At 48.8% G+C, this 23294-nt stretch overlaps 1 protein-coding gene across 1 annotated transcript in view; it reads right to left on the reverse strand.

The window, feature by feature from the left end:
- Scara5 (scavenger receptor class A member 5) overlaps positions 1–23294 on the reverse strand; it is a 92174-nt gene that overhangs the window by 27374 nt on the left and 41506 nt on the right. Inside the window, exon 4 of the mRNA XM_050152353.1 lies at positions 5285–5959. Coding sequence (XP_050008310.1) covers positions 5285–5959 — 675 coding nt within the window. The remainder of the gene's footprint in view (positions 1–5284; positions 5960–23294) is intronic.

The raw sequence follows: 23294 nt of genomic DNA on the forward strand, positions 1-23294 counted from the left end.
ATGTATGCCTTTCCTCTGCCTTCATTCCTGTCCCCCACATCTCTCTCACTCTCTGCCCAACTAGGATACAACAAGCAAGAAGCCATACATACACAAGGAAAGGAAGCCCTCACCTGAACCCAGTTATGTTAGTACCCTGACCTCAGTCTCCTAACTTCCAGAACAGAAAAGAAAGAAATGCCTGTGGTCTAAGCCCCCTCAGCCTCCATTTCAGTGGTCAGGGCTGACCAAGCCAGCGTGAAGAGGAAGCAATCCCTACAGGAGCTGAAGGCAAAGATGCAGCTACGTAAGCTATGGCAAAACTAACAGCAGGGGCTCGGTGGGCTGGGAAAGTGGGGGTATTGGGGGCCTAAGTGCTGGATTTGACCTTGACCCGGGAGTACTAGAAGCCTTGGAAGGGGTCTGGTGGGAGAGCCACATTAGATCTGCATACAAGGAAGGCAGGAAGACGGCTGGGCTGTGTGTGAAAGAGGGATGGTACAGGGGGAAGGTGAGAGGGGCAGGGAGGCAGGAAGGCAGGGAGGCAGGGGCTGTGGTCTAATTAGGTGGAAGGTGGAAGAACCGTGCGTGCGTTAGGAAAGTGGCCATCCGAGACATGGGAGAATGGCCAGGCTGTTTAGAAAGTAGGATGGCTTTTGCTCCTCCTGGGGAAGCAGTGGAGGAGGCCATGGGTAGCAGTGGAGGAGGCCAGGTGAAGCAGCGGAGGAGGCCGGGCGAAGCTCAGGTTTCCAGCTTGGCACCTGACCGGAGGATACATTTCTAATGGCTTGTGAGTAGGGCTTCCTTCCCGGAGAGGCTGCAGTGTGGCAGAGACTCAAGTATACATGACTGAATTCAGCCTCCAGCCTCCATGTCTGTGCCGTGTGTGGAAGTTCCTCGTCTGAGGCCACACAGGCAGCCAGCTGGTGAAGGAGCCATGCTCACGGTCCAGGTCTGCCTGGCACTCATCCTTTCTGCCACACCCATGAGACCAGACATCTCGCCCGTCCCACCTCTTCCTGTCACTCATTCTGACACCTGTTGTTCCCAGGCTGGTGAGCACAGAAGCCCCCCACCCCTCGTCAGCTCCATATGTCTGCGAGCTGGGTGTGCTTCTTGCTGCTTTGCTGGGGACCCTTTCTTGGTCCCATGGTTCCTGCTGGAGAAGCAGACCTGGGGTGTTTTGATGCAGCCCTCACAGAGCCTTGTCCTGTGGTTCTCTCTTTTCTGTTTCCCAAGGGCATCCTGAAAACCTGCCCCTGCTGTCGGAACCCAGACTGCAAACACTCACGTCTTTCTCTACTGGCTGAATAGTGCTCTCGATGCGCCCATCCCTAGAACCTCCTCCCCTTTCTTAGGACACTGGGTTTCCGTGGATGTGATTAGCTGAGGTCATCCTGGAGTGGGATGGACCCTAATCTTGTGACTAGAGACATGGGACAACAGAGGCAGAGATGGGAAAGAGGCATCTGCTGACCAAGACTGCCCCGGTCACCGAAAGTTCAGAAGACACGGGGAGGACCCTCCCTCTGAGTTTCAGAGCCATGAGACCCTATAGATGCCTTGGTTAAAGACTCGTAACCTCTAGACAATAAGCTGCTATTTTTAGCCCCAGTCTGTGGTGGTCTCCCAGGAAACCAAAACATGCAGGCCCGCAGCAGACCAGGGTCTTGCACAATCGATATTTGACAAACGAACGAGTATATGAGATCACAGGGTGTTAATACATACAAAACAACACGGCTGCCAAGATCGAGATGTACTGATACATTCCACAAGTTGGCACTGTCCTCAGCCCTTAACCCAAGCTGACAGCCATTTAACAACTCAATAGCGTGAGAACAAGGAAAAAGCAGTCAACTTTTTTTTTTTTAAATTCACGAGTGATAGAAAGCATTCAAAAAAAAAAAAAAAGCTAAAGGTTTTAGGCGCCATCTTATTTTTGACCCCAATTCTCAGATAACAGGATCAAGATATGAAAACTGTTTTACCAAAAACTACACACCCAGTAAAAGACTGGGCTAAGATTAAAAAGAGCTCCATCACCCCTTTCTCCATGCCCATTCTGAATCCAGAAGTCTCCCCTCCGGGTCAAATTCAACAACAAAGGGAACTCGGCTCAGCTCTCTGTTGCTAATTCTCCACTCACCCCAGACACTTCACCCTACTTCACTCTTCATCTCTCCCTGCCAGGGAGCCTGGGCTCTAAGATCTGGGCCCGCTACAGCTCTGCCAGCCCACATCTGCCATTCTGCTTCTGGGCAGTATATGCGGTTACAACCTCAGTTGTGGCCAGCCTTGCCCCTGTGAGCCTTTTTACTTCTCTGATTCTTATAGTCACGTGTCTTGGTTTCTGTTTTCTGAGGTAGATCACAGTGTGGAGGGGGTTGGGACAAGGTCTGCCTACCATCTGAGCCCACAAGAACCCTGCTACTGACTGCTCTGCCTCAGTTTCCCAAAGCTACAGGGCCGTGGACATCTACTCTTCCACAACATAAGTGCAGGGTGTCCCTTTCCTCATTCAAGACATCCTGAACGAAGAAAAGGGCAGAGCAGAGAATGCCAGCTCCATTCCAGAGCCAGGAGAACAGCGCCTCCAAGAAGTTCAGAAGCGACCCTGCTGGAAAGACCCTCACGGGCAATGGGGACAGGATGTATCGATCTACCATCCTTCTCAGAGTATCCTTCATCTACTTTGAAGGTGGGAGGGTCATATAGCCCACCAAGGACCTGAACACATACCCCAGTTCTCCTAGAGCAGATAGACACTTGTCTTACAAGTGGCCCCATTCACAGCCATGGTCCACTTGTATTAACTGGAAGCCAGAGTCCCCTTTGGCAGACCTAGAATCCAGCCCCACGCTCCACCCCTTAACTCCACAGACCGAGGAGGGCTCCCTCCTCCATCCACTAGATGGTGTTTTCTATTGAAAACACAGCAGCTGCCAGATGAAGCTGCTTTGAAAACTTGTTTTCACTAATTAAGAGGTGTGCTTTCTTCATCTGGCATGGCATTTGACTTGGAGAAGCCGTTTCCCCTCTCAGGGCCGTGGGATTCTCCGCTATGATACAGGAGGATTAGACCAGATGATTTTAGAGGCCCATTCCCATTCCAAAGAATTTTAGAAGGCTTGCCTTTTAGCTATCTGCATGTGGCTGGGTGGCCTGCCTCAGGGCTTGCTGTACCAAATGTTTTCTGGCTTGTCTCCCCTCTCTGACTTTCTTTTCTCCTCCAGGGATATCCCCGTCTCTGATAGGCTAAGTTCTCTGTGCCTTTAAATCTCACAGACGGATTTTTGACGGACCTCCTTGATGCTGAAAAATCCAAAGCAGAAGCAAAAAGCAATGCTCTGCTGAATGTCCACAAGGTGAACTGAGGTTAGGCACAGCAAAGCGAGAGAATGAAAGCCATTTGGGGGAAAAGCTCAAGGATCGTGTAAATGCTCCCATCTTTGAAAAGTACATGCACTCGAGTATTTGTGGATTCTGAGTCAGAGGAGAGCAAAGGGGAGGGCGTTGTATATGTGTCTGCCTATATGGATGCATACATGTGAGTTATGCATGTAGGTATCTGTGTGTGCATATGTGTCTACCCATGGATTATGCATTCATGTATGTGTGTCTGTTCATATGTGTACATATATACTGAATTATGTATGCCAGTGCTTGTGCATATGAACGTGTGTATGCTCCTGAGTTATGTACAGAGGTGTCTATGTGTGTGCCTGTGGATGTATATGCCTATGTGTGTACATTTGAATTAGGTATGTAGTTGTCTGTGTATGCTTGTATAAACATGTGTGAGTTACATATGCAGGAATCTGTGTTTGTGAATGTGCCTGTGTATATGTGTGTGTGCATGCGAGTTATGCATTCAAGTGTGTTATGTATTTCTATGTGTATGTATAGGCATGTATGCATATGTGTGCGCATGAACGTATCCATGTGGGTTTAGAGAGGATTAAACTAGAGAGGAATGAGATACAGGAAGCCGCTCCAACAGCAGTATAGAAAAGCATGGAAGCATACAAGAACACTCTGGATATGTACCGCTGAAGGCCTCCAGGGCGGTTACAGCTTCCTGTGGTCACTGTGGCAGCTCAGAGGATTGACCACAGCATGAGGAGGAGAGGACTCAGGGCTGAAAGTGAACTGGAGAGCTGCAGATGGTTCCATCTACCTCTGTAGGGGAGGGCAAGGTTGACGGGGCCAGAGGGAATCCTCCAGAGAGCATACCAGGAGCCATTGAAGAATGGCTCACGCAGGCCAGAACCCACACTGGACCCTAGTTCCACCTCACCTTGAAGCTTCCTGGGTCGCACTGCCCATGCCAACACACAAGGGGACAGTGGCACATCCCCAGAGAGGTGCCGCTCTTGAGAGATGCTGTGTGGCATGTCCTTGGTATACCCACATGCAGAAGGTGTGTGTAAGAGGATAGTTTCAGCTGGGCTGACTACTAGACCAATCAGGAGTTCATGAAGCCCACAGCCCTGACAAGGGAGAGGCCGGTTTATCCGGAAAGAGCAGAATCAGGTCTCTAGGCTAACAGTTGTTGGGTGTGCTGGCTAGTTATTTATGTCAGTTTGAGACAGCTAGAATTGTAGGAGAGAAGGGAGTCTCATCTGAGAAAATGCCTCCATCAGATCAAACTGTAGGCGAGCCTGTAGGGCTTGTGGGTGGTATAATGCCAGTGTTGGCGGTTTGGGATCTATAAGAAAGCAGGCTAAGCAAGCCATGGAGAGCAAGATACTAAGCAGCACCCCTCCATGGCCTCTGCATCGGCTCCTGCCTCCAGGTTCCTGCTCTGCTTTAGGTCTTGCCTTAACTTCCTTTAATAATGAACTATGATGTAGAAGTGTAAACCAAATGAATTTCCCCAGTTTGCTTTTGGTCATGGTGCTTCATCGCAGCAATAATAACCCATTCATTAATAACTTCATTCATTCACTCCAGCTGTTGATCTTCCCACCTCCCTCTCCAGAGTGCTTGCCTACAGGCATGTGCCAGCACACACAATCAATTGTATTCAGGAAATGAATCGAGTGTAGTCTACCTGGACAAACAATGTATGTTTCTAACATATTTCTAGTAGGCCAAGTTCAAGTGTGGAATTCTCCAGTCCTTGGAGCTACACTCATTTGGGCAGAACATTCCAGAGTCATATGGCGTAAGACTTAAAGGTGAGGGTATAAGTTTAAACTGCCATTTTGGGATGGGTCCTTGGGAAGAGCTTTGGAGGGAGATCCCTGAGCAGAAAGGGCAGTCAGGAATCACTATGGGCTGGGTTGGGTCACTCAAGTACCTTTGGCAAGGGTGATGTTCCTCAAGGCAATGGAGTGTTCCCAGTCCTTGAGACGCAGGTCTTCCGTCACTACATTGAGCATGGCCAGCTCTTGCTTAAGTTGCATCTCCATGTACATGTGCACTAGCCTCATGCGGCGTGTGTCCGCGCTGGCATTGCTCACCAGTACCTGCAGGTCCTGCAGCCGCGTGCTGTGCAGGGCCACGTCATAGGACAGGCTGTGGTTGAGGCCACGCAGTGCCCCGCCTACATCAGCCAGCTCCTCGCTCAGGACGCCAACCCTGTGCGCCAGCCCGTCCAGCAGGCCCTTGTGCCGCTGCAGCAGCAGCTGGCTGCGATTGCTCTCCACCTGCAGCTGGTAGAGTTCCAACTGCGCAGAGTCACTCTGCTGTCCTGTGCGGTCACGCAGCAGGGCCACCGCCTGCTCGGTCTGTGCCGCCTGCGCGTGTAGCCCCCACAGCGTACCCTCCAGCCGCTGCACCAAGCCCGCCAGGGCCAAGAGCGAGTCTGTTTGGTTCTGCAGCGCGTCCTGAACCTTCCACACTTGTTCCGTCAGGTCCGTCTGCAGCGGAGCCTGCAGCAGCCGGAGCTGCATGTCCCGGAAGCTCTCATTCAGCTGGTTCACATTCCGAGTCAGCGCTTTCAAGTCATCGGGGGAACTTCGAGGCCTGGACACTGTAGAGGAAGTGAGAAATGAGAAGGAGTTGGGTAGGGAGGTCCAGATAACAACAGGCAAATTTACGGCATATAATAGGTGCTCAATAAAAAGTGAATGAAAGGGAGGGATGGCTGATCCTGAGTACTTCAGTAGATCTTGGGCACTGGGCTTAACAGTGTCCCCCAAACAAATCTGCCACTAAAATCATTTGCAGATATTGTTAACATCAGGTAGGATGTGGACTTTGGAACTTTAAAAGATTCCTAGTAATTCTAGGTTGGAGCCTGGTAAGTAATAGGAAATGGCAGGGTTTTTCTATTGGATAGATATTGGATACAGACAGTTCTGTAAAACTCAACTGAAGATATTGGTTATTCTCTCCAACGCTCAGGGAACGTCCTGGAAGAGGGGACGGAAAGAATGTCACTTCAAGAGGAAGGGTTGGTGTACAAGGATGTCTTCCAAGTATGGCAGCGCCTTTGTACTCAGGAATCAACAGAACCGCACAAGACTGGCCTGCCAACATTGTGTCCTAGAGGAGAGAGGGCTTCACGCGGTCCCATCCTCCTTGAAGACCTAGTGGTGGTTAATGGTTGCTGGAGAAGGGAGATGCTTTCTTCAATGGTATGGCCTCTGGCTAGCTGTCCAAGCTCCTCTAAATACTGCTCACCATGTTCCTGTAAGTAACTGTAATTAAACTTGGTTTAAACACACACACTTAGAGAAGGAGTATATTGTCTTATGATCCCTTGTACCTCAGGAAGTGGGTACCAGCAACCATCTAAAGTTCTCCTCATGCACCTACAGGAACTTAATAATCTAATTGCCAGTGACAACATTAAGAGACACGACCTTTTGGAGGCGACTAGGTCATGTGGGTAGAATACACTATCACAAATACGATTATGACTTATACATGAAGCTCAAGGAAACTGTCCACCCTATCCCCATAGCAGGACGTACAAGAGGTGCCATCAGGCATGGTATCATCCGGGGCCTTGATGCTGGACTCCCAGCCTCCGGAACCATGAGCAAGAAATTCCTGTTGTTTATGAATTATCCAGTTTAAGGAGTTGCATTATAGTGGCTCAAACAGACTAAGCCAATCCCATTGGACCTCCATTTACAGCTAGACCTATTAATATGGTCCATGATAACACAGCAAATCCTACCCCAGTGGGGTAGCCCAGAACTGGACTTTTTTCTATGCCTTCCCTGGAGCTGCTTAAAGCAATCCCATCAGGCAACAGGCAGAGCCAGGCTGATAGCTACGGTGCCGCCGGTTTGTGGCTTCCTCTGTTCAAGGTCCCACCTCGTTCTACTGCAGCAACAACATCTAAGGGTATGTGTGTGGGTGGGGGCGAATTCAGACCTGTTCCTTTCCTTCTCTGCTCCCTTCTACCCTTTTAGGTTCTCTACGTTCATCCCCAGCAAAACGAGCCACTCCAGCCCCCTCCCAACATTTCCCTGTGGATAGCGGTCCTTTCCTTGGTTGTGAAATATCCAAAGAGGAGAAATCTTCTTCACTAGATTCTAGCATCACAGTGTCTCCTGGGAGCTTCTGCAAACTGGGTGCCGAGGTATCGAGGGAACGCTGCTCTGCTTTGTAGAGTCGGGAAAGGAAACCAGCAGATATGGTGGGACTGGGGCAAGAAGGATGAGCTAATTCTGCTTTAGAAATCTTGAAAACCAGACGACCAGGAACTTAGTGCAAAGCTTAGTCCAACAAGAAAGCAGGCATACAACTTCTCTTTGAGGACTCTGTATTGGGAAGTGATAGGAGTCAGGAGGGGTATGGCGGGCATGCTTATATTCTGTATCATAGAGACACATTTGCACTCCCTGTAGTCAAAAGGAAGCAACCCATACACGGATTACTAGCTCAGCATCCACATACTGCTGGGAGTTTGTTTGTTCGGAGATACCTCCCCCACCTCAGCCCAGACACCCTTGGAGAAATACAAAGTCAAAACCAGCAAAAGCTGACTCGACTCAGCATTTCTAGAAGTTCTTGATTCCACACAGCCACAGAGTGAGGGGGAGAGCACAAGGAATAAGGAGAGAGGCACAGACGTCACGAGTCTCAGAAACGTGGCTGACACCTGAGCAGGGGGCAAGCAGAGGAGGACACCCGAGCCCTGGAAGGATTGACAGGCTTTGCTCTGTTTTCTCCCTATAAGCTCTGCTGACTGGAAAAGAGATGGAGTGAAGGTATCGAGGGCACATCAGTCCGCTGTCGGCGCAGATTGCCAGCACTGTGGATAAAGAGCAACGTGAGGATTCGGTTCTTGTCTCTGATTCGGAGCTCACAAGTATCACGGAGAGAATTCTGATTGCAGAAAGAGGAAAATGGGTGGTGAGGGTTCTTGGGTCACATGACCCGCAGCTGTACTCCCTCTGGGATGTCCCTGGAATCACACCGCACTTGTGGTGAACACAAGTCGCTTTAGATAAGGTTCTGCGGTGTGGAACTGAGCGAAGCCTTGGATGCCTGCTTCAACTTTCCCCTTCGCTTTGACCACGAAAGTCACTCTGCCAAGTGCTCACTCAGCCTCCCCACCGTCAGTTAGTTATAAATATTGGAATGTTTTGCGTTCTGTTCATATTTGAGTTGGCCATGCCAGAGTTTCTATCCATGGATTTTTCCCTTTGGTAGGATGTAGAACCCATGCATGTTCTGACAGGGTGGCCCTTTAGAATTTCAAAGAAATGCATGGGTCTTTTCTGCTTAAAATCTCCACTTCCCTCATTCATTTTCTCAAGGCCAGGCTTAACCTCCAGACATTCTGGATGCCTTCTGTACTTGCTCTAGCTTGTCAATCACACCTTGATTGACAAACTAGTTTAGACAGATGGAGCCTAGCAGAAGGATCAATTCCTTTATTTTGGTCATGAGACTTCTGGTGAGGTGGCCCAAGCCAGGCATGGTCAGTCCTCTCTGGGCTCTGCAGCCACTGAATGGATCCCCACAGTCTCTGGTGAATGGGATGTTTCCCCATTCTACTGATGAAGAGACCAAGGCCAGAAGGTGGGATGACCATTAATGACCTGCCTCCTGACCCCTGTTCCCACGGCCCACATCACTGTCGCCCTCTGGAAGGTGACTATAGAGTTGTCAGTGTAAAAGCAGCTTCCAGGGGAAGGAAAGAACCCATGAGCAGTCGCAGCCAGGAGTCCACAGGACTGTGAACTGCAGGGATCACAGCAGGACAGTGTGTCTGCATGCGCCCCCCTCCCATGCCCCCCGACACACATATGGGGTGTAGCACTGAGACAGGGCAGGTGGAGAGCAGAGATCCCAACACTTCTCATCAGTCCCTGCTGAGGACACCCCAGAGCTCGGGCAAACCTCAGTCCATCAGAGGAAGGAAGGCCACCCTGAGGTGTGAGCATTCATTGTGCATCTGCTGTGTGATTGGGAGCAACCGGGAGAAAGAGTGCCAGCCCCTTGGTTGAAGTTGCAAGTGGGTTTAAGGTCATATTTGCCCAGAGTCCAGGTAGTGCGCCAAGCAATTTTTTTTCCTCTCCCTCCTTCCCAGCCCTGAAAGCCCCAGGCTCTGCCCATCGACTTTTCTTTGGTACCTGGAGGCTCTAGGCCTTTCTCTTTGTCCAGGGAATGAAGCTAAACCTGTGTCCATATAGGAACAACAGACAATTGCCTTCTCCAATCCCAGGGAGTCCCTGGAAGTCCTTGATCCTTGCACAACCAATCAGAATACAAATCCAAACTAGAAAGAAACTCCTCCCCAAGCCACACCCTCCTTCAAGGTTCCCCCCCCCCCGCCACACCCTCCTGCAAGGCTCCTCCCACAGTCCACACCCTCCTTCAAGGCTCCTCCCACAGTCCACACCCTCCTTCAAGGCTCCTCCCACAGCCCACACCCTCCTTCAAGGCTCCTCCCACAGCCCACACCCTCCATCAAAGCACTGTTTGCTTTGCTTTTCCAGCTCCATTCATTTGCATACTCAGGCTTTACAATGCCACTTCTGCAGAGTTCTCCATTTAATATTATAATTATAATTATTTCACAAGAATGTTGCCATCTTTCTTTTATTCTCTTATAATTCTGTTGACTGCAAAGAGGTTCGGGAGGGGACACACTATTATCCCAGCAAATAAAAGCAGACATTTTTCCTTTTTTTCTCTTTCTTTCTTTCTTTCTTTCTTTCTTTCTTTCTTTCTTTCTTTCTTTCTTTCTCCCTTTCTCTTTTTCACTTAAGATTTTCATAACAATAAAGCCTCAGAAGTTGAATTAGTAGGCCAAAAGATATATAGATATTTTTATGACTTAAGAAAAATCCCATAACCAGATGTGGTGGCTCACACCAAACACAAAGGAGATTGAGGCAGGAGGATTGTCACAACTTTGAAGTCAGCCTAGGCTACATGATAAATTATAGGCTAACCTGGGTTACAGACTGAGACCACCCTCCCCTCTGTCTCAAAAACCCAAACCAACCAAACAGTAAAATCACAGTCAAGGACTCTCCCAAATTATGCTAATTCTTAATACTCACAGCGTAGATGTTTAAGAGTGTTTCATTACATCCCTCATTGCTCATGTCACAGTTAGCACTTGGTACCTTGCTATCAGGATAAGTCTGTTACAGAAGCAGCCTTTTCAAGGTGATGTGCCTATTCATTGGAATGGCCTCGTTAGTTTAGGTATGTAGACCAATCAAATCACTGTTTGTGGAGTCAAATATTTTCTGGGCCCCGACTCATGCTGGCCAAGCCTAGAGCAATGTCCTTCCTTTGAGACCATTTACGCACAGCGGAGTGAATTATCTCCTTCCAACAGTGTTCTCTGCTCATGACCCATCCCCTCCCCCCTTTAATTCCTTCCAGATGGTTGCTGTCCTCAACAGGGAACAATTCTTTCTTGAGTGTGACTCTCTTAATTCGTGTTTATGCAAACAGCTCATTTATCTCCCTCCCTGGCTTACCTCCTTTTAATGTGTTTTAATGATTTCTTCAACTTCTATGCTTTCACAAGTGGGAAAGTAAACCATAAACTAAAGACAACAACCCGCATCTCCTGCATTCTCACTGTGTGCTAAACACTCTTCTGCATGTCTTCCATGCTAATACAAAGAATCTCAAAATCTCAAATACCATTAGCATCCTCGTGTTCCAAGTGGGGAAACTGAGGCAAGCAGAGGGTAAGTCATGCACAAGATCACAGGACCAGGAGGCAAGGGAGAATGGCTGGACTCTGGAAATGTGGCTCCAGGGTCCCCAGTATGAACATCTTTGCTCCTCAATGAATGATTGAACGTGGAGAACTAACTGTGGCAGACACACTGAGATGCTGAGTAAATATGAAAGATAGTGAGCTCCTTAGCATAAACCCAGGCTGGAGCTAGGGTTCTCAATAGGAATCACACAGCCATTTAACTCCAGAATGTGACTTGTTATTGATTGCTGGGTCCTACTTGATGAATTAGTGCATATTTTGTGACAATATATAGCCAGTGTATGCACGGATGCCTGCCTCAGGCTGCAGGAGGATCAGGGTCTTGAATAAGCCCGTTTCTCATAACTTCCACTGCCCCCACCTGGCCTTCCATCCACACTCAGTTCTGAGTCAGCTCCCTGGCCACAGTTGTCCTGTTCATGAGTAAAACCATCATCTTCAGGATCAGTCAGGGTGTTCCAGATGTGACCTGTCCAAATTGCTATTCCCCAGCAAAACAAGAACAACAGTGAAGCCCATGTGTGTGGCAGGCAGGAAGGCTCTCTAGGCCACTGGGGATTTAGGAACATGAACATTGGGCATTGGGGTTAAACCCAGCCTGTGTGTGTGCGTGTGTGTGTGTGTGTGTGTGTGTGTGTGTGTGTGAGAGAGAGAGAGAGAGAGAGAGAGAGAGAGAGAGAGAGAGAGAGAGCATGTTCATCAGATGTATGTGTGTGTGTGTGTAAGTCAGAGGTCAGGGTCTCTCACTGGGACCCGGATCTTGCCAGTTTGGTTGGGCTGGGCTGGCCAGTGAGCCCCAAGAATCCTCCTGTCTCCACTTCCCCAGAACTGGGTTTACAAATTGATGCCAACATGTCCCAATTTTTATGTGGTTGTTGGGGATTGAACTCGGGTCCTCATGCTTATAAGCCAAGCACTTTACCCACAGAGCCAGCCCTTCAGCCCTGTCCCGTATGTTACATAGAGCCACACATCTATCCTGCTGCTTTATCTCAACCCACCTTTCCCTGAGAGGTGCCGAGGACAAAACCCATACTCTTATTCTTCTGAGATGCAATGCCAAGAGATTGAAGCACAAAGCAAGAGGGAACGTGGGCCATCTGCCCCTTACTGGTTCTCTCCTCTGAATCTGTTACGAGGGTAGCCAGCCCCTTGCCAAACCCAGGCAGGAGGAAAGGAAATGGCAGCTATCACCATCTACCGTGTGTCAAACAGTCCTGGTTTTTAGAAGTTGTTCTATTGCACTTCCCAGAAAGCTTGGGGAGTAGGAATGGCCACGCCCCTTTTCAGGTGAAGCAGATCCTAGAGGTGGCAAGGTGTGTGGGCAAGGTTGGCTGCTGGGCAGGGAAGGCCCTAGAGCCATAGCAGGCCTCCAGCTCACAAAGCTGCGTGGGGCATCCGCTTTCTTTTTATCTAGAACTGGCCCGGAGGGAGGCACTTTCCCAAGTGTCCTTCAATGTCCCCGTGGTTCTTCCAGTCTTGAGGACAGACAGTGCCATTGTTCACAGCTGGGAAAATCTAAAAATGAGCCTTCCAGTTACTAGCTCAAGGTCACCCTGATAATAGGAGTAGGGTGTAAGCCTAAACTCCTCCCAAGGTTCCAGCACAAACCCTGCCTTATCATCAGGCCAGTGACGGAGAAGACAGGCAGGCAGGTATCAGAAGTCACAGAACATTCAAGGCAGCGTGTGGGAGAGGATGAAGCCGGTAATGGCCATGCCAGCATGTCCAAGAAAGTATGAGGAATGAGAGGCAGGCTCTTTAGACGGGCTGTGGCACTGGGCCATGTTACCAGAGGTCGTGGTGAACGATTTGAGTGAAAAAAAAAATCATTTATAAGCAGAGGTCATGGGCAGGGTCACGTACTTGCTTTGCAAGCATGAGGACCTGGGTTCAATGCCTGTGTAAGAACATCATCTGAGCGTGGTGCTATGAGTTTGCGGACCTGGCACTGGTGAGACGGAGACAGATGGACCCTGGGCTCGCTGACAGTTTATCTCCAGGCAATTTCAGTTCATTTGAGGCCAGTGAGAGACATTGACTCCAAAACCAAGCTGGAGAGCTCTCAAGGATGCTATAGGAAATCCTACAGCCAGTAGTAACCCGCCCACTGGGGCGTGGCCTCTTATACTATTTATGCAGATATAGAGCATGCATCTGGCCTCTTTTCTGTCTGCGGGATTCAGTTTCTGTTCTCCCTTCCGGCAGAGGATTCTGATTTGTGAGTCTACCGCTAAATAAATAACTGTCTATTTTTCTCAATTCTGAGCTAGTGTGGGATTTCTTTTAAGCATCCTTCGTCACAAGGGATGCCACCCCATGGCTGGCATTTGACCTCCACCTGTGCCCTCGCACACGGGCACGCACACCCATACTCACACATGTACATGCATATTCATACTTGAACATATGTGCACTCACCCATACTCACACACATGTACATGCACATCCATACTGCACATGTGCACACATACCCATACTCACACATGTACATGCATACCCATACATGTACACAAAAGTAGAGCCCAATATTCTTTCAGCACTTTCAATGCGGAATCTATCACGGAGCTGTGACATGGATCGTTTTCTCCCGACCCCGAGATACAGGACAGAACCAGGAGCAACCTCCCTTTGTGTGTGGCCAGTGCAAACACATAGGACCCAGGCTTTGCATTCAGTCCTGCCAAGACCTCTTTCTGCAACTGGACACCTTTCAACTTTGCTTTCCCAGTGAAATACCATGGGAAAAGAGATACGGGGCTCATGCAAGGTCTCTGCGTCACATCATTCTCCTCAGCACCAGGATGCACTGCATCTCCTCACCTCCACCCATCACCTCCTCTTTGTCCATGATGGGAATGGTCAGGGTGGCTCGGGCACTTGTGGTGGGTGCTGCAACAGGTCCAGGTAATTACGATGGGTGCTTACATGGCCCCTGGAAGCTGCATGGCCCAGTGTGGCCCAAGGAAACACAGCAATGAACCAAATAAAATTCCTGGCAGCTTTTCCCCATTTTCAGGACAAAAGGCCTGCATTTTTGCTGTGTGTTGGGCCCTCAAATGATGCAGGAGGGCCTGACCCAAACTCACCTCTGTCACTCTGGAGTTCAGATAGCAAGTCTGACAAAACTAGTCCTGGGGGACGTCCTGGAAGCCAGCTCCACTGCCATGTGAAAGACCACAGACTGGGAAGCTCACACTGGAGGTTGGAAGTCTGAGTTCAAGGTGCTGCCGATGCTGGGTTTCTCCGAAGGCCTCTCACTGGGTGTGCAGGACACTCACACACCTGCTCTTTGCTATTGTCCTTAGAAGACCCTGGATCGTGACCCACCCTTATGACCTCATTCCTCCTAAAGTCCCTCCTTTAAATCTCATCTCTAATTTTAGTCCTACTGGGCATGGGGCACAACTTCAGTTCAGTCCCCTAAAGGGTCCTAGACTATGCCCAGTGAGCTGGAGACACACAGGCATGGAGCATGGGTTTCATCTGTCTTCTCTTCCCTACCAGCAGATGGAACCCATCCTCGTAAGATGGCAGACAGAGAGACGTGGTGAGATCAGGGCAGATTCTTAATAAGACTGTGGAAACGCACTCCGAGTCTATAACGTAAGTATATAATTAGCATAACAAATGGGAAGTAACTGGCTATTGTTGTTTTAAATTGTGTGTATGCATGGGTGTCTGTGTGTGGGTATGTACAAGTAAATTCAGGTACCTATAGAGATCAGAAGAAAGTGCTGGACCCTTAGAGCTGGAGTTAGGGTAAGGAAGGAGATGAGGAGAGCTAGGATGCTAGCTAGCATGGACTCAGAAATGTGTGACAGGTACTTATGGTATCAGGGGCTTTGGCATGCCAATAGGCGCCATTTGTTCCTTCTGCTGATGATAAAGGAGCTGGCTCCTTTTGATAGAAAGGAGCTAACTTTACAAGTTCCTGAGGAATTATGGATTTTGTCTAACCATCAGAATTTGGGGAAATGGAGTTTCCTTGGGACCTGATAGTTCTGGGCTGCCAAATGCAGGTGTTAGAAAACAAACTAGGATCCCCTAGGAGAAGCATGTGCTCTTGACTGCCGAGCCATCTCTCCAGCCTCTTGTATGGTTGTTTGATTTGTTTTGCTTTTTGTTTTGTTTGTTTGTGCTTTGTTTTTTGAGACAGAGTTTCTCTGTGTAACAGTCCTAGCTGTCCTGGAACTAGATCTTGTAGACCAGGCTGGCCTTGAACTCACAGCGATCCACCTACCTCTGCCTCCTGAGTGCTTGGATTAAAGGTATGTGCCACCACCGCCCTATTCTGTTTTTTGTTTTTAAGAATAAAAAAAAAAAAGATGTCTACACCATTTGACCTACTAATCCAACTTCTGGGAACTTACTATCAGGAAAAATTTTCAAAAGACGGGGAAAGGTTTCTATGTTTATTTACCAAGCTTAAACAGGGGAATCACCAGGAAAAGAATGGGTCAGTTACAATGTGTCCTTGTGTTATTGCAAAATATGCCTTTGTTCTTCACCCCCTTCCTGGCTAAGGAGTGATAACCACTTCAGATCTGCACAATATACCAGAAGGGTCTCCTGGGACGGTAATGAAGTGAATGATGGTTGGCCACCAGGGGCTTCAGGAATGGTATCTGGACACGAGAAAAAGGCAAGAAACAATTTGGGACAGTTGGGATATTTTTGGTCCCAGCACATGTGCACACACACACACACACACACACACACACACACACCCCAACCTTTAGGAAGGAGGAAGTGCTGAAGGTTGAGAGGCTACCACTGGTCAGTGCTATAATCAATCATGTCGATAAAAGGAACCTTCCAAATCTGAAAAGACTGAGTTTGCAGGGTTTCCAAATAGCTCGAAGATGACATGGCAAAGAACTCGGATGCCCTTGGCACCCGCATTGGGCGGCTCACAACTGTCACGTCCAAAGAAAGCTGCCTGCTGTGCCCCAGGCACATCTTGGTCTCCATCCTTGGTCATATCCTTTATGATAGCGATCATTAAGCATAGTTGCTTCCTTGGATTTTCTAGGAAGTGAAAGAATCCCAAAGGCAGGTTTCTGGAAACCCTGGTTTGTAGCTCATCGATCACAAGCACAGGCAAAACAAAGCTGGGCCTGAGTCGGGCAGTGGAGGTGGTACACCCTGGAGACCGAGTCCTCAGCCTGTGCGGACTGGCACTGTCTTTGGGGAGAGAGTCAGAAGTAACTTTAAAGGCATGCAACTGGTATCCTGGCAGGACCTCTTGCTTGCTTGGTGTGGGGAGGAAGACTCGCTGACATCGTGTGCCATTGTCTCCTCTGACTGTTGACTGAGAACCAGAGAAGAAAGTTTGCTTCCCCCCCCCCTCAGGGTTCCCTTGGAGGAATCTTTTCAATCATTAAAATTATAAATGACCAGGACAAAGACGGTAAAATTCTCATGAGGTCATTATGCTAATATTAGGTGGGACAGCACCTCAGAAATGACATTGTAAAACCTAGATATGGAAAAGGGCGGATCTGAGGCAGAAGCAAAACAAAACACTGACTTGATGTAGGGTGTGGGCTTAGGGAGGAACTTTTTCCCTTAATTTGGATTTATGGTCAAACTAGTTGTGCAATGATGAAGGATCCACTCAGCTCCTCGGGGAAGCCGACTGTCCATTGTTCCTGCATGAACAGAGTCTCAGCACCATGGCCTGTTCAGAGAGAAGGACTCGGAGCTGGAAGGTTCTGAGGAGAGCTGGACAGGCAAGGCCTGAGACTTCCAGGCTTCCAGGGGCCTGCCTGGGACCAGCTGGCTGTGGATGGAGAATGAGGAGCTGCTTATCTGGCTACCTGGTCTGTGGGCAAATATGGCCTTAAACCACCAGTAGCTTCAACCAAGGGGCTGGCACTCTTTCTCCCAGTTGCTCTCAGTCACGCACCAGAAGCACAATGAATGCTCACACCTCAAGGTGGCCTTCCTTCCTCTGATGGACTGAGGTTTGCCCGAGCTCTGGGGTGTCCTCAGCAGGGACCGATAAGAAGTGTTGGGATCTCTGCTCTCCACCTGCCCTGTCTCAGTGCTACACCCCATATGTGTGTCGGGGGGCATGGGAGGGGGGCGCATGCAGACACACTGTCCTGCTGTGATCCCTGCAGTTCACAGTCCTGTGGACTCCTGGCTGTGGCTGCTCATGGGTTCATTCCCTTGGAAGCTGATTTTATATTGACAACTCTATAGTCACCTTCCAGAGGGCGACAGTGATGTGGGCCGTGGGAACAGGGGTCAGGAGGCAGGTCATTAATGGTCATTCCACCTCCTGGCCTTGGTCTCTTCATCAGTAGAATGGAGAAACATCCCGTTCACCAGAAACTTTGGGGATCCATTCAATGGCTGCAGAGCGCAGAGAGGACTGACCATGCCTGGCTTGGGCCACCTCACCAGAAGTCTCATGACTAGAGTAAGGGCTCAACCCTTCCACCACACTCTGCTCCACTTGTCTTCATCTTGGAAAGTCCCCTTTGTTCTGCCCATCATCCACAGATAGGTCCTGTCCTTGGCACATTGCTGGTATACAGACTAGATAGGATGCCTGGTCAGAACTTCAAAGCAGGCCAGTCCCACCAATGTGTTTGTTATTGTCCCTGGAGGCCAGGCTGGATACATTGTGTATACTGTGTCCTGGAAGAAGGGTTGCCTCATCCTGATCCAAGCACACAGTGTCTCTAATCGTTTCTGCTGATTACTGTGAAAATGAGATCCAAGACGAATTATAAACCAAAAGCCTCCTAACGATGAGATTAGCCCTGGCTTCCCATTTTGGAGGCTAAACTGTCTGAAATCATGGCCAGCCATTCAATACACACACACGGGAGGGGGGGAAGCTTTACTAGGCACATGTACCTTATAGGAAAGCAACCAATGTCAGTCAAGACGCTGAGACCAGCACAATGCTTGACACAGAGCCTTGAGCTTCGTCGGCGATGAGTAAACAGTTGTCAAAAGTGTTACTGAATGATTGAAAATGCAGAGTGTCATGAAACAACAGTGTCCTCTGCTCTTCCTAGAAAAAGAAGGGCTTGGACTGACTGCTTTGGCAAGTTGTGAGCTGTGCCTCCAGTCATCTGCCAGCCTTTGCCGCCAACTGTGTCTGCAGCACCCAAGTCCCCGAAAGTGCCACCTGCTGTACCACAACCCAGCCACCCTCTCCATCTCGAGTTTTCTGTCTCCAGTGCATCTGGCATCTTAGAAACATGGGGAATGGTTTGAGAATTATACTTTCACACCCTCGACCCCTGGGAGATCCTGCTGGATGGAGGCAGGAGCCAGATAATAAGGCTTTCTTGGAACAGGCAGCTGGAGGCTCATGTGACTGGCTCCTTAGATAGCAGAAAGGGGTGGAGTCCCAGTGGAGACCAATCAGAGCCACGTGCTTCCTCTAGTTCCTGGTTTATTCTCCCCGCCCCCCATCTCCTGCCACATCTCACACACAGCGATGAGGCCACCACCTTCTGAGGCCACCGCCTCGTACTCTTGTTCCACAGAAATCCCAGGTCAAAACGAGAAGCATGCCTTCCTCCACCCTGTCAACGGGTCATCTCAAACCCTGTCTTCCTTTGTGCTTTTAGGCTTCCCAAGAAGTCTTGAGAAACCATATACAAGTTTGGATTTAGGCTGTAGGCTCACCCACGTTTTAAGTCATCTGATCCACGAGTGTGAGGTTCCTACCCACTGTGTGAGTCTGGCTAGGAAAATCTGGGGTACACATGAGAGACAGGTACCAATTCCCATGTTCATGACAACAGGCAGATTGACCCAGGATACTCAGAAGGCTCTACAGCAGTGGTTCTCAACCTGTGGGTCGCAACCCTTAGGATGGAACAACCCTTTCTCAGGGGTTGCCCAAGATGATCAGAAAGTGTATATATGTGTATATATATTATGGTTTTCTGTCTCTTTAAGAGACAAGCCACTCCCACTCCACTCCCTCCCCCATCCGCTGAGGCAGGCTGATCTCTGGCTTCCGGCCTGAGCTCGGCTCTCTCTTCCATCTTCCTCTCTCCTCTCGGAGAGGCAGCTTCGCTTCTGCCTCTCTCCCCACTTCTCTGCTTCCCCCCTTCTCTGTCTCTTTCTCCTCTTCTCTCTCTCTCTCTCTCTCTCTCTCTCTCTCTCTCTCTCTCCCCCCCTTCACCCTTCCTCCTCCATTACCCCCTGAATAAACATTCAACCTCACCCTGCATGTCGTGTCTATCCATGTTTCTGTCTTCTGCCCACCCGCCATGTGTCTCCCTGCCTGGGACCAGCCATTGCTCAGTGACCAGTAGCCGTCTCTGCCTGGGGCCCACTGCCTGCCGCCACATGGCCCGCCACCACAGCTCTGAGACCAGCAGCCGTCTCTGCCTGGGACTGGCTTCTCCCAGGGACCGCTGTCTGACGCCACATGGCCCGCCACCACAATTTGGGACCTACAACATTTCTGCTGCCTACTGTCGGGGGGATCTTGCAGCATTTTTTAAAAAACAACAAAATATATATCACAAACAAACAAAAAAAGAAAGCACAGATATTTACATTACAATTTGTAACCGTAGCAAAATTACAGAATAATATTATGGTTGGGGTCACCACAACATAAGGAACTGTATTAAAGGGTCACAGAGTTAGGAAGGCTGAGAAACACTGCTCCACAAAGCCTTTCTGAGTCTTTTGACGCCTGGTGGCCTGGTATTCCCAGAGCTAAATGCATCTGCCAGTCATTTGCCACCCTCGGGCTTGCACTTGAGGGATCCGACCATGGCCATTCAGAAACTCACGACTCCTCCAAGCGGGCACCGCAGCGTGAGTGTACATCACACGCTGACCTTACTTCAGCATGGTGGAGAGTTAATTAGTTCATTTAGTGGCACACCTTTAATCCCAGCACTGGGGAGGCAGAGGCAGGCAGATCTCTGTGAGTTCGAGGCCAGCCTGGTCTACAAGAGCTAGTTCCAGGACAGGAACCAAAAAGCTACGGAGAAACCCTGTCTCGAAAATCAAATAAATAAATAAATAAATAAATAAATAAATAAATAAATAAATAAATCTCCCGTGGAGAACCTTCTCCATAAGACAATGCACGCCACTGGTATTGGTTGCAACAGTTTCAAGAAAGTCACTCTCAATGACTGGCTGACGGAGCACTTATGACAGATATACAAAACTAAATGTCTCCAAGCAACTTTAAACCCTGTGTTCAGACCCACCGGACGCAGGGTCCCACCTCGAGAAAAGTGACAAGCTCACTGACCTTCCCAGATTTCTCAGCATTTCATTCAAGCAAAGGTTCCCAGCTGGCCTGTGACAATAAAAAGGTCCCCTCCCGCGGTGACGTCACACACAGAGACATGTGTGTGGATTGCTCTCATCGAGCCCAGCACTGAGTTTTCTTTCTTATGTAAGGCGTTTGGGGTGGAAACAAGCCTGACAGGCTGGAGCTCATATACTGCTCAGCCCCTTTCCATAAATGGAGCACCCACCCATCATAAAAACAGTTACTCCCTTCTGGCATTTTATTTCATCACTGAGTTAGCAGAGTGATCATCTACACATCTTAAAAACAACCCCATGGCTTAAGCTGTCTGAAGAACTTGTGACGTCATTTTATTATTTTACGTTATTCTCATTTCCCTCCTTACCATTGATTCTTTGAGAATTTCAAGCAGTATTTTTTTATTGTATCTTTCCCATTCCCCTACTTTTCCCAGATCCCCCCTCCCCTACTACCCATTCAACTTCATGTCTTTCTCTCTCCTAAAAGAAAAAAATAAAAGGAAAAAAAAAAACCCACCAGGAAACACGAAGTCCAGTTTGTGCCGGCCATCTATTCCTGACCACAGGGTCTGCCCTGGGGAGCGGTTGCTCCAGCCAGGATCTCTCCACTGAAGAAAACTGATTTCCCCTTTCCAAGCCGTTCTCATTTGTGAAGTTTCTCAGCTAGGGGTGGGACTTTGTGCCCACGTCTCCTGATGCTGCGATTTCTGTCTGCTTGGATGTTGTTCAGGCTCTGTGTGTGTGTGTGAGAGAGAGAGAGTTTATATGTGCGTCTGGAAAACCGCCTCTGGCTCTCCCAGTCTATCCCCCTCCTCTTCTGTGCAGCTCCCCGAGCCTGGAGGGAGCCTTCGGCCTGAGCACCCCAAAGTCTCTCGCTTTCTGCACATTTGTGGGTCTCTGCATTCATAGCCATCTACTGCAAGAAGCAGCTTCTCTGATGAGGGTTAAATCTGCAAATATCATTTTCCTCAACAGCTGAATAATATTCTGTTGTGTAGAGGTACCCTATCTTCATTATCCATTTCAGCCGATAGACATCTAGTCTGTTTCCAATTTCTGGCTATTATGAAAAGAGCAGCAGAGAACACGGATGAGTAAGTGTCTCCACAGCAGGAGGTAGAGTCCTCCTTGGGGTGTATGCCAGAGTGGTATAGCTGGATCTGTGATACGGACTTTCACAGTGACTGTACCAGTTGGCGCTGCCACCAGCCATGACTAAGTGTTCTCCTTTCCCCACATCCTCGCCAGCTTGTGCTGACACTTGTCTTATTGATCTTAGCTGTTTTGACGGTTGTGAGATGAAATTTCTAGTTTGTTTGGATTCACGTTTACCTGATGGCTAAGGATGCTGAACACTGTTTCTCAGACCTTTCCATTTCATCTTCTGAACACTCTGTTTAGTTCTACACCCTGCTGTAAATTCAGGTTATTTGTTTCCTTGACATTCAGCTTGTTTGGGTTCTTTGTATATCTAGATACTAACCATCTATCAGATGTATAACTGGTAAAGATTTTCTTTTCAATCTGTAGGTTGCCTATTGGCTCAAATGATGGTCTTCTTTACTGTACAGAGGTTTTTAGCTTTCTGAGTTAGCGCTGATTAATTGTTAATCTTAATGCCTGTGTTTTTGGAGTCCTGTGTCAGTGAGACCAATCATGTTCCCCAGTTTCTCTTCTGTCAGATTCAGGGTATCTTACATCGAGGACCTTGATCCATTTGGAGTTGAGTTTGTGCAGGTGATGGATATGGATCTATTTGGGTTCTACATGCAGACATCCTGTTTAACCTCACTGCTTGGTGAAGGTACTGACCTTTCTCCAGTGCACATTTTTGGCTTGACTACATTTTACTATAGAGCTACAACAGCTGGACTCTGATCATCAGAAGGAAACCCTGTTTATTCCTGATTTAAACTGATAGCCGGGCACTGTACTAGACAGTTTCACATGTATGGCATCACAGATATAGGATCAGAACTTTTCATTTTTATTTTTTAAAGACTTATTTGTAAATTACATAAAGGTTGGGGGGGTATGTGCCCATGACAGCAGGTGATAAATGGGGCCAGAAGAGGGTGTCAGATCTTCTAGTGTGCAGTTACAGGTAGGTGTGAGTCACCTGTTGTGGGTGTTGGAAACCAAACCTGGGTCCTCTGTGAAAGCAGTGCACACCCTTAGCTTCTGAGCCGTGCCTTCAGCCTGATTTTTTTTTTTTTTTTTTTTTTTTTTTTTTTTTTTTTTTTTTTTTGGTTTTTCGAGACAGGGTTTCTCTGTGGTTTTGGAGCCTGTCCTGGAACTAGCTCTTGTAGACCAGGCTGGTCTCGAACTCACAGAGATCCGCCTACCTCTGCCTCCCAAGTGCTGGGATTAAAGGCGTGCGCCACCACCGCCCGGCCCAGCCTGATTTTTTTAAATTTATTTTTATTTTTATATGCATTAATGTTTGCTCATGGGTGTCGGGTCCCCTGGAACTGGAGTCACAGATAGTTGTGAGCTGCCAAGTGGGCACTAAGAATTGAACCTGGGTCCTCCGGAAGAGCAGTCAGTGCTCTTAACTGGAAGAGTCATCTCTCCAGCTCTCAGCCTGATGTTTTTTTTCCTTAGAGACAGGAGATGTGTGAAACCTAGGGTCTGGCAAGATACTCCAATCACTGAGAAGAGGAAATTAAAGGTGGGGGAACAGAGACTTCTTGTGATCCATTGCCCCAATGGTGAACCTTTCTTCCTGCCCCATGAAAAGCTGGATCTACAGTCAGATGCTGGGGAGATGGGGGCTCTAAAGAGAGCTGCAGTGCAGGTGGCTGTGGAAGAGGTGGGCTCCAGGCTCCCACAGCAGGGACAGTGTGCTCTCTTGATCCAGCATCGGGCCGCCAAC

The sequence above is a fragment of the Alexandromys fortis genome, unplaced genomic scaffold, assembly GCF_014885135.2.
Source record: "Alexandromys fortis isolate MF-2015 unplaced genomic scaffold, M_Fortis_MF-2015_v1.1 scaffold_75, whole genome shotgun sequence".
Lineage (NCBI taxonomy): Eukaryota > Metazoa > Chordata > Mammalia > Rodentia > Cricetidae > Alexandromys > Alexandromys fortis.